General features: G+C 44.2%; 1 protein-coding gene across 8 annotated transcripts in view; it reads right to left on the minus strand.

Moving 5' to 3' along the window:
* LMBR1 (limb development membrane protein 1) overlaps window positions 1-9,891 on the minus strand; it is a 151,653-nt gene extending 141,762 nt beyond the window's left edge. For 4 of the 8 annotated variants that reach the window (XR_006199427.1, XR_006199426.1, XR_006199429.1 and 1 more), the window contains exon 1: window positions 9,681-9,891. Coding sequence is in view for 5 of the 8 variants with exons in the window: in XM_042927218.1 (XP_042783152.1) it covers window positions 9,681-9,746 (66 nt within the window). In the remaining 3 variants the exon portion in view is untranslated. Of the gene's footprint in view, window positions 1-1,940; window positions 1,968-9,680 lie in introns of those variants that run through there. The other 4 variants (XM_042927220.1, XM_042927221.1, XM_042927219.1 and 1 more) reach the window with 3 other exon arrangements.
* Window positions 9,892-12,101: the final 2,210 nt, after the last annotated feature.

Here is a 12,101-nt window from a genome sequence, read left to right on the forward strand (position 1 = left end):
TTCAGTGATCCCACATGGGTTCAATGCTCTTACGTTTGCATGTAAAACTAATATTGCATTATTTCTATACTCTAATAATGAAGCAGCAGAAAGAAATTAAGGCAACATTGCAATTTACAATTGCACCAAAAATAATAAAATACCTAGGAGGTAAAAGACCTGTACTCTGAAAACCATAAAACATTCATGAAAGAAACTGAAAACGACACAAATATTCCATGCTCATGGATTAGAAGAAAAATATTGCTAAAATATCTATACTACCAAAGCCATCTATGGAATAATGCAATCCCTATGAAAATATCAACAGCATTTTTCATAGAACTAGAATGAATAATCCTAAAATGTGTAGGAAACCACAAAAGACCTTGAATAGATAAAGTAATCATGAAAAAGAAAAACAAAGATGGTGGTATCAAAATTCCAGATTTCAAGTTATATTAGAGTTGCAGTAAACAAAATAGTATGGTACTCACACAAAAACAGACATGTAGATCAAGAGAACTCAATAGAAAACCCAAAATAAACCCACAATTATACGACCAATTAATCTCTGACAAAGCAGGAAGAATATTCTATGGGAAAAAGTCTCTATAACAAATGGTGTTGGGAAAACTGGACAGCCACATGTAAAAGAATTAATCTGGACCACTTTCTTACACCCTACACAAAATAAACTCAAAATGGATGAAAGACCTAAATGTGAGACCTGAAACCATAAAAAGCCTAGAAAAGAGTACAGACAGCAACATTAACACATTTTTCTAGATATGTCTCCTGAGGCAAGGGGAAAAAAAGCAAAAATAAACTACTGGGACTCATCAAAATAAAAAGTTTCTGCACAGCAAAGAAAACAACCAACAAAACTAAAAGACAATCTATGAATGGGAAAAGATCTCTGCAAATGACATATCCAATAAAGGGTGAGTATCCAAAATATAAAGAACTTCTACAACTCAACGCCCAAAACAGAAATAATCCCATTAAAAAATGGGCACAAGACATGAACAGACATTTCTCCAAAGAAGACATCCAGATGGCCAATAGACACGTGAAAAGATATTCAACATCACTCATCATCAGGGAAATGTAAATCAAAATTACAATGAGATATCACCTCACACCTGTCACGATGGCTAAAATCAAAAACACAAGAAACAAGTGTTGGCAGCATGTGGAGAAAAGGGAACCCCTGGGCACTACTGGTGGGAATGCAAACCGGTGCAGCCACTGTAGAAAACAGTATGGAGGTTCCTCAAAAAATTAAAAATAGAACTACCCTATGATCCAGTATTCACATTGCTGGGTCTTTACCCAAAGAACACAGAAATACTAATTGGAAAGAATATATGCATCATTATGTTTATCGCAGCATTGTTTACAACAAGCCAAATTATGGAAGCATTCCAAGTGTCCACCAACGATGAATGGAGAAATAAGATGTGGTATATATATACAGTGGAGTATTACTTAGCCATCAAAAAGAATGAAATCTTGCCATTTGCAACAGCATGGATGGATCTAGGGAATATAATGCAAAGTAAAATAAGTCAGAGAAAACAAATACCACACGAATTCACTCATATGCAGAATTTAAGAAATAAAACAAATGAACAAAGGGGGAAAAAAAGAGACAAACCACAAAAACAGACTCTTCACTATTGAAAACAAACAGGTGGTTACCAGGGGGAAGATGGGTAGCAGGATAGGTAAAACAGGTGATACGGATTAAGACTACACTTATCTTGAGCACTGAGTAATATATGGGACTGCTGAATCACTATATTGTACACCCCAAACTAATATAACACAGTATGTTAACTACATTGGAATTAAAATAATTTTTTTTTAATTTAGAACACTGAATATCAAATAAAAAGCACTATGGCAATTTAGGAGAAAAGCCACATAATAAAAGAAAAAGCTTTATATTTTAGTACCTTTAACAGCATTTTTTTCTTGCTTTTTGAACAATCTGTATTTTCATTTTCCACTGGGTCCAAAAAATTATATAGCCAGCCCTGGAACACATTTAAAATCTACTGCATAGAACTTCTTGGAGAGTACGTACAGAAGCAAAATCAGAATATAAAAACATGAGGAAAAAAATTCCCATCACCTTGCTCTTTTATTATCTAGATGTCCCTCAAGTCAACAAAGTTACATCATGTGCTCTTGGTAACTACAACCCTGAAACCCATTCAACACTTCCTTTATTGTTTTTTTTTTTTGTCTTTTTCAAATGTATTTATTTTAAATGTATATTCATTTTTTTTTTTTTTTTTTGAGAGGGAGAGAGAGAGAGAGAAAGAGGGTATGCAAGCAGGGGAGGGGCAGAGAAAGAGGGAGACAGAGAATCCTAAGCAGGATCCAGGCAACGAGCTGTCAGCACAGTCCCCAATGCGGGGCTCGAACCCACAGACTGCTAGATCATGACCTGAGCCAAAGTCGGACACTTAACTGACTAAGCCACCCAGGCAACCCCAAAATTCCTCTATTCTTAAACAAGCTTAATTCAATACCTCAAAGTCAACAGAAATAATGAATCCTGATGTACTAAGTAATGATCATGCTTCAAATAATGTGCAAGCACTTTCCTGGCATCATCTGACCTAATCTGCACATCTTTAAGATAGGTATTATAATTCCTTTTTTCATAAACAAGAAAATTAAGGTTCCAAGAGATTAAGCAACGTGCCCAATACCACACAGCTAGTAAAGCACCGATGTGACTGGAACCTACACCACCCCGATCCAAACCCAACAAATCTGCCTCCTTGTTTAGCTTTCAGCACTGCTGTGCAGTAAAGTGAAGCTTGGGCTCTCAATAAAGTATAATAGTTAAATTTCTGGGTTTTGAAAGAAAGTATTAGACTATGATTAACAACAGTATAGGCCTCAATAATGCACCTGATACTCAGACTCCTAGATCAATCCCACAGAATCCCCATCTCATGATTTAGCATGCTGGGGAAAGCCTGCTGGCAGTCCTAGATGCCCAGCTTTTCATCAAATTCCGCATTTTGTTATGGCGCTCTGAAAGATCCAGACATATATTTGAGGAAAAGTAAAATAACGTTAGATGATGGGGTGCCTGGGTGGCTTGGTTGAGCGTCTGACCTCAGCTCAGGTCATGATCTCACAGTTTGTGAGTTCAAGCCCTGCCTTGGGCTCTCTGCTCTCACGGAAGAGCCCGCTTCGGATCCCGTCTCCCTCCCTCTCTGCTCCTGCCCCAGCGCAAGCATGCACACTCTGTATCAAAATTAAACATTTAAAAAATAAAAAATAAAATAACGTTAAATGAATGACTTCTAAAGGCCAAAAACTGCACTTTAAGGAGTATGTGGAAAGTTCCTGAATCCTAAGCCCTGAAAAAGATATGTAGAAACCGGTACAGATTTAATATCGGAATAACTCTAACCCTTCCATCTAGAGAATCTATGGCCTACACAACGGAATCACTATGAGTTTTATCATGAGTCCTGCCACAAAATGACCCACAAAGAAAAGAATATGATATTGTATTCCCTCTCCCATTTCAAGTTCCCCTTACACAATTTGAACTTCATGCAAATTTAATTCTACAAAGCTTTTTTTTTTTTTAATTCTACAAAGCTTTTTAAAAACCAAAACATTCTGGCATCCCCAAATTTCAAGCCGCTGCTGGTTGAGATGCATCAGCAATGGAAAGACAGGTAAAGTGGGATGACAGAAAAACAGTTTTTACAATGTCACCCTGGGAAGGCAAATCCGAGCTGCAGAATCTGGCACCCCACTAGCGTCTGAGGGGAAAGTGGGAAAACAGGCACAGAGAACATCAGTGCTCTGACACGGAGTCAACGAGGGCAGAGCCGGGGGTTCTACACCCAGCAACTGGGACAGGTCACCCAAAGCTTCTCCCACCTCCGGCACACAAGTTCTTCTGTGCCAGTGGAAAGAATAGTGAGGAGTTGGATCCCAGGAGTCAAAAACTCTGAGCCAAAAATCAGCAAGACATCTGGATGGAGGAACAGACAGAAGGAAATACTTCTCAGAATGCATATTCTTCAAAACAATCCAAAATGTGTTAACAAGGATCCCACTGAAATTCTAGGGAAGGAGATTCTGAAGATTCTAACACACAAAGGATAATGACATTAGCAGTGTAAAATTAGAAATTATTATCTTTATCGTGTGCCCTTTCTGAATTGTCATATTAAGTGTTAAAATATTTACAAGGGCTTTCAAAGATAAATTCTGAATTTTATCACCTCATGTCCGTTTTTTCTTATAATGCCTTAAGTTCTTTGAATTATCCTATTACTGAGGCACCTGGGGGGCTCAGTTGGTTAAGCGTCCAACTTTGGCTCAGGTCATGACCTCACAGTTCATGAGTTCAAGCCCCGTGTCAGACTCTGCACTGACAGCCCGGAGCGTGGACCCTATTTCGATTCTGTATCTCCTTCTCTCTCTGCCCCTCCCCTGCTCACGCTCTGTCTCTCTCTCAAAAATAAACATTAAAAAAAAAGTTTACAAATTATCCTAAAACCCAAGATTTTCAGGAAATTAACCTACGCCACTATATTTGGATATAATCTTCAACGTCCAATCATCATGAGTGAATATCTACAATTATCCTCTACAAGCACCATGCAGAATAAACAAAAGCACACAGCTCTCAGAGACTTTATATTCCATCCTACTGTATAATGTTAGCTTGGAAACAAAAGGAAAACTAACACCAGAAATCACACTGAAATGATATGACATTCTTTGGATGCCTACACCTCTCAGAAATTATACTTCCAATGATCACTTAAGATGGAAAGAATAAAAAGAAAGGAAAAACTATCTCGCGTGTAATCAGAAATGCCTCAGTCTCCTTCCACCCTAAGTACAGAACTAGGGAGGAGTGAGGGATACTCACAAGGAGAGCAGTGAAGGTCAAAGCCTCCTGATGAAGGAGTCTGAGTGACTGCTCTAACCAATTACCACAAACTTAGTGACTTACCATAAACTTATTCCCTCAAAGTTCTAAAGTCACAAACCTAACATGGGTATCACTAGGCTAAAATCAAGACATCAGCAAGGCTAATTCCTTCTGGGGGCTCTCGGGAGAATCCATTTCCGTGACTTTTCCAGCTTCTGGAGGCATTCACTTTCCCTGACTCATGGCCTTTCCTGCACCTTCAAAGTCCTTCACTCTGTCCTCTGCTTGTTGTCACATCTCCTTCTCTGACTCTGACTCTCCCGCTTCCCTCTTATAATGAACCTTGTGACTGCACTGCACTTACCCATATAATCTAGGTCAATCTCTCCCTTAACATAATCGCATCTGCAAAGTCCCTCCTGCCCTGTATGATGACCTACAGCTTCCAGAGACTAAAACACGAGCATCTTTAAGGGTTACTGTACCACTGACCAGGGGAAGTTCATGTAACCCAGTTTAGCCAAATCAAATACAAAGAATCCTCTCTACCTCCATCCCATTCCTTTTTGCTCACCTATGTTATAAAATTAATATATGATTGGTTTTGTATCCACTACTCCATTCCACTATAAGACTTTGTGGACCACACTGAGAAAGAAAAAGCAGCCCCAGACATCTGGAAGCTCGCCTGCTACTATCGGCTAGGCCTTGTTGTTGCTACAAACTGGCTAGCATCTCAGAGCAAGGCACTCACAGCCAGGCCTCGATAATCCTTCCTTGAAAATAAACAACTTCAGAGAACGTCAACATCACAGAAGGGCATCCTATGACCATAATGGACAAAGAATAAACAATACCACTCTGTAATCATGACTGAACAAAGACAAGAAACATGAATGCCATCCAAACCATACAAATGACCAAATATCTTTCCATCATGGTTCATAAAAATGACTTGCTTCTTTACCAATTCCAGCTTTAGCTTCACCCCAGTCTTCCTGACTTCTAGACAAGATTAAAATACTTAATCATAAAACTATCAGATCAAAGCCCCACTTTCTTAAACTCTTTCCAAATCACCCAACACAAGCACAAATCCTATTTTTAAAAGTTCCTTTCTAATACTCTCTTATTGAAACACCCCCACAGTTCCCAGTGGAATGCATTTTCCCTCACTGCAACATGCCATCAACCCAACTTATCCAACTACAGGTATATTCCTGGTGGTCTTTGGCTGGAAAGCAGTGAAAAAAGCTCAGAAAAGCCTATAGACCCCCAGACAACTGCATTCCAAATTTATATACAAGATTAACGACTCTCTCCCATCTTCTGTCCAACCCCTATTTCTCAAGAGGGAAGAGCTAAAGTTTTTATCTGCAGCACAAGGAGTAAGCCATGGAAATGAAGGGGAGACCCTGGTAGAAAAAGGCAGGTAAAGTCACCTAGGGTAACAGTAGAGAGAGAATGACCCCTGGCATCTCCATTACATCCCCACTCTATTTGGCCAAAAAGAAGGAATTTGAAGGAATTCAAATAAATTAGAAAGTCCTAAAATCTCTACTGTTGTAAAAGTCCTAGTCAACCCCAGAACCATCCCTCCAAAATACTTCAGCCAAGTGAGGGAGCTTAAGCCATAGCCAGAATAAGGAAGAATTTAAATTGCGCAGCCATACCAAAACTCCCTGCCAGCTAGTTTCATAGTCTCTCCGTGGTCCTTTCATTAGCCTTAAAATAAGCATTTTATGTAACCAATCTAGTTGGATCCCACACAACTCTGTTATGGTGGAGGTTTAAACTTTATAGGACTGTAAATATAGCACAGGCTGTGAAACCAGCCTGCCTGGATTCAAACTCTGGTTCTATCACACGCTGACTATGCCACTTTGGCTACGTGCTGTGAAATACCTACTTCGCATGCTTGTTATGAGACTCCAATAAGACCCCTGCTAAGCACTCAATTAATGGTACTTATTATTAAACTAGTGAAGGGATTATGGGGATTTTTTGGTACAGTTATGCATTAATCTGTGACCATTTTAAAGTAATAGCTATATCGGAAAAAGTGGCATCAAGGTAAGAAAGCCATTTTGAAGATAACATCTAAGAAAATGCATCCGAACAACAGATGCACCAAAAGACAAGTGATGCTGTGCAACTATGACAGGTATAAAGAACAGATACACATAAATTGCTGTCCATATTTCAGTTCTCCTGCTGGGCATTTAATAAGCTAGAGACAACGTTTTAGTATCCTGGGTAATGGTTCACGGATGCATGTCATTTAAAAATAGGTTAATCAAAGGCAGGTCACCTATGAACCAATGAAAAATCTGTGTATGAACCAAGGATTATAACTAATCCAATTCTGCACACATGAAGCTGAAAAGAAAAAGGGAAAATAAACAGCAAAAGGAAGAAAGAAAATAGATCATTACCACCTGGTTAATAGCTAAAATCCAATGTACCCATTAAAGTAATTGGTGAAAGAACTCTGAGATATTCATAATACTAAAGACAAAACAGCATTATTAGTAAGTATTTAAAAGTTAAACACTACACAATATGCAAAAACGAACTCAAAAATCAAAGACCCCAAATGTCAGAATTAAACTATAAAACTCTGAGAGGCAAACATAGGTGGAAATCTTCATGACACTGGATTTGGTGATGATTTCTCCAATACAACACCAAAAGCACAGGCAAAAACAGAAAAAACTGGATAAACTGAACTTCATCAAAATTAACTTTTGTGCAAAGAACACTATCAATAGAGTAAAAAGGCAACCCACAGAATGGGAGAAAATATTTGCAAATCTCACATTTAATAAGGGATTACTCTCCAGAATATATACAGAAGTGCCAAAACTCGGGGCGCCTGGGTGGCTCAACAGGTTGAGTGGCCGACTCTTGATTTTGGCTCAGGTCATGATCCCAGGGTTGTGGAATCAGGCCCCACCTTGGGCTGCGCAATGAGCATGGAGCCTGCTTAGGATTCTCTCCTCTACCCCCCCTGTCCCTCTCCCCACTTGCTCTTTCTCTCAAAACAAAAAATTCCTAAAACTCAACAACAAAACAATCCAATCCAAAAATGAGCAAAGGACTCAAATAGATATGTCTCTACAGAAGATACACATACGGCCAGGAAGCACATGAAATAATGCTCAACATCACTGATCATCAGGAAAATGCAAATAAAAACCATGATGAGTTAACACTGCACACCCACTAGGATAACTATTATTAAAAAAAAAAAAAACAAACCACAGAAAACAACATGTATTAGTAAGAACATGGAGAAAATGAAACCCTGGGGGGCACCTGGGTGTCTCAGTCAGTTAAGCACCCAACTCTTGATTTCCGCTCAGGTCACGGTCTCATGGGTCGTGAGTCTGAGCCTGACGTTAGGCTCTGCACTGACAGCATGGAGCCTGCTTAGGTTTCTCTCTCCCTCTCTCTGCCCCTCCCCCACTTGCGCACGCGCTCTCTCAAAATAAACGAACAAACTTTTTTTAAAAATGAGGAAAAGACTTGAGGCTTCACAAGAGTTCCAAATACCCATAAACACATGAAAAGGTACTGAAATTCACTAAATCATTAGGGAAACGCAAATAAAATTTGTTGCGCAAAAAATATTGCGACGCTTAGGACAATGGCTTACATTTACACAGGACAGAAAATACTAAGCGTTGGTAAAGCTGGGGAGCAACCACACCCCTCATTCAGTGCTGTGGGAGTGCAAGGTGGTGCAAGCACTTTGGTAAACCGGAGGAAAGTGTCTATTAATGATAAATGCGCAACCTACACAGCGGTTCCACCCCAGGGCATCTTCCTAACAGATATGCGGACACACGTTCACCGAGAAACACGTACAAGAATATTTGCAGCCCCAACCCGTTAACTAGTGAAGCGCCCCTGAAAAGTAAAACAGGGGCTCGGTCTATTGAGCACCTGACTCCTGATTTCGGCTCGGGTCACGATCTCAGGGTTGTGCGTTCAAGCCCCAGCCACGTCGGGCTCTGCACGGACAGCACGGAGCCTGCTTGGGACTCTCCCTCTCCCTCTCCCTCTCCAAATAACCTTCAAAACAAATAAAATAAAGTCGATCGCACTATAGTCACACGACAACAGCGACAGGAACGAATGCTCTTCATTCCCAGTTATGACTCGGCAAAGCAGTTCTCAATTTCAAGATCAATAAAGACACAAATCCGGCGATTCGACACCAGAATTCCCTCACCCCCGAGCAAGAGCTGTGACCGAGTCTGGGACAAGTCAGAAGACGGAATGTGTAAACCCGATGTGCGACTGCTGGGAAAACACAAACACATCGGGACGCGCGCGGCGCACGACCAAAAGGCAGGCACATCAAAGCCGGTTTCTAGGGCCGAGCCCGCTTCCCGATCCCGGTAGGACGCCCGCCACCAGAAGTTGCCCGCAGAGCACAATGGACTCGGGCTCGGGCCCTCCGGGGCCTCGGTCGCCGCCGTCCCCCACAGCGGAAGGCGTGCGGCGGGGCGCACGCGGGGCCGGGCCGCGGGGCGCCGGGAGCGGCCGCACAGGCACCTGCACGCACACCTGTGTGCGCTCACGGCAGAGCTCGGGGCGGAGGGCGCGGGTGGCGGCGCGGTGCGCACCCAGCTCGGGCGCGGGGGGCGCGGGGCGCAGGGCGCGGCCGGCGGCGGGGGGCCGGCGGGGGGCTGCGGGACTGCGGCCGGGGCGCGTGGGGGGGGGGAGGGGCAGGGCCGTGGGGGCGGGGCGCGGGCCGGCTCACCGTGGACTCCCGCACTTGGCTGTGGAAGTGCTGCTCCCGCGCCGACACCTCATCTTGCCCTTCCATCCTCCCTCATGCCCGCCGCCGCGCCGCCCGCGTCCGCGCGCTCCGCCGCACCATCGCCCGCCGGCCCGGGACGGGAGCAGACTGACAGCGGGCCGCCGCAGGGCCGGCGACCACGACCCCCCGGCGCCGCCTCGGCCGCCCCAGCCGCCGCCTCAGGCGAAGCCGCTCCGGCTGCAGAGGGCGGGCGCGGGGTGGGGCGGGGGCGGGACCTGACGTCAGAGGAAGGCGCCTCGCGTCAGAGGAGCGCGCCCCGCCGTCTGCGAACGGGAGCCGCCGAGGGGCGTGGCCTAGCGGGGCGGGGAGGCGGGGCCACGCCCCCAGGAGGCCGGCGCTTGGCCGCTTTGACCAGTCCGGAGACGCGCGCGGACGCGAGGTGGGTGGGTCTGCGGAAGCGCGTTCCTCCTCCTTTAAGGTTCAGTGACTCGTGGGCGGCCGGCCGCAGTGTCCGTGCACTTGTTTTCTGCAGAAGGTAATTATCGTGGCAACTCCTGTTAGTGCCTTCGCCGGGCTCCCAGCACCCGGTCTCTGGCCCTTGGCACTCAGCACCCGGCACCCAGCGCTCAGCCTGCAGAGCACCTGGGCGGTCAAGCAGGACATCTCCCGCGGGGTCTTGCGCTCTGCCAAAGTAGGTAAAAGGCCAGCAGAGTTGCTTCCGGACCCTCTTTGGGCGGAACCCTGGAAACCTGGCTTGTGTGGATGTGATAAGGGGCTCGGGCGGCTGGAGGTCTCGGGCTTCCCCACCTGGAGAACGTAGATAGCCTTGGACAGGAGGCCCTCGCCCAATCCCTAGAGCCCTCCCTGTTCCTCTGTCTTACTACCTTCCCGACACCCTCGGCAGCTCGTTTATTTTGAGGACCTCCAAACATAACAAACACAGTAATTCATCCCCAGTCTACATGAAGTATCTTTTTTCTGGATTTCTGCCATGAAGCTGAGTTTGAAGGAATACTTAGTCATTTTACCTTTGGATTTATTTGGCTATAGAGAAGTCATGTAAATTGCTATTGTCTGTGTGATTTTCTTGGCATCTCTAATTAAACATTCTAAGGAAGCAAGAAAATCTAGAAGCTCCGTTCAAATTATTTTAACAATGTATGTGAATTTAGATTTTTTTCAGTATCTTTTGAAATTTTGAGTTAAAACTTTTGTCATGACTCAAAAACTTTTTTTTTTATGGTCTGCAAAAAGCTTGCCAGCCCCCTATACTGTGCCCATGATGCACTGTGCTGTAAATTGCTGGTAGTGGGAAAACTGGGGGGACATGCGGTTTGTTCTGAGAGTTCCTCTGCTGACACAGGCTAATAAGAAACCAGGAATGCTTCCAACCGGTTATATGCAGTGTTCACTTTTATTTTGAAAATGTCTCAGGGCCCAAAAGAACGAGGGAAAGACAGTATCTGAGTCTGTTTTTCTAGACACCCAGGTTCTGCGAGCTGCGTTATACACCCCCCTGAACTGACCTGCATAATTTCTAGATTAATCTCTCCAAATCAGAAGGTAGGCAGATCATATTTTAAGATGTGTGGCATTTAGACGTGTTCCAGAAAGTGGATGCATGCATTTCTGCTCTTTCTAACCCAGCACTCTGAGCATCTAGACCTTTCTGTTTTCTTTAGCCCTTAGCCCAGGATAGGAGACTTCAAAAATGGCCAGAAGCTCACCCCTCCCTGTACATTCACCCCTTTGCCTTGTGGCTTTGCCCTTCCTTCCATCAAGAAGTGTATCTATCTTCCACTCCCTTGAATCTGGGCCTCAACATGTGACTTGCTTTGTCCAAAAGGACAGAAGAAAGTAGGAGGTTCCTGAAAAGCGCTTGTGCTTTAGGGCTTGTCCTCTCCTACCACCCCTTGGCACCCTCCAACTGCTACTGTGCAAATAAACCCCAACTAAGCTGGTTTGGGGGGCCCAGTTATGTCTGTCACCCTATCTGCCACTCTTCTGCATCCCTCTAGAACATAAATCTACCCCAAAATACAGTTTTTCTCCCCTGCTCAAAGCACTGCAATGCAGTCATTCTCACTAACTGTAAGATAAAATTAAACTCCTTAACTTGGCATTCAAGACGTTGACTTTGGGGCCCTACCTCACCCTTCCAGACATCCTCCCCACTTCATTCGCTGAACAGCTCTTTGCTGCAGCCTGGCTCTCTCCTCTCTCCACCCCCAATACCAAGGCCCAGCCACTTTACTGTTCCCTATCCTCTTTGAACTGCTGTTCAGTCAGTGCTACCTCCCTTCAGCGTTCACACCAGGACCTTCCTTCTCCACAAAGTCTTTCCGGACAATTCCAGTCTCTTCATGCATTCATTCAAAAATGTGGGGACACGGTGGAAAGAACCCTGCTTCGGTCCCTGCT

Source organism: Panthera leo, chromosome A2 (assembly GCF_018350215.1).
Source record: "Panthera leo isolate Ple1 chromosome A2, P.leo_Ple1_pat1.1, whole genome shotgun sequence".
NCBI lineage: Eukaryota > Metazoa > Chordata > Mammalia > Carnivora > Felidae > Panthera > Panthera leo.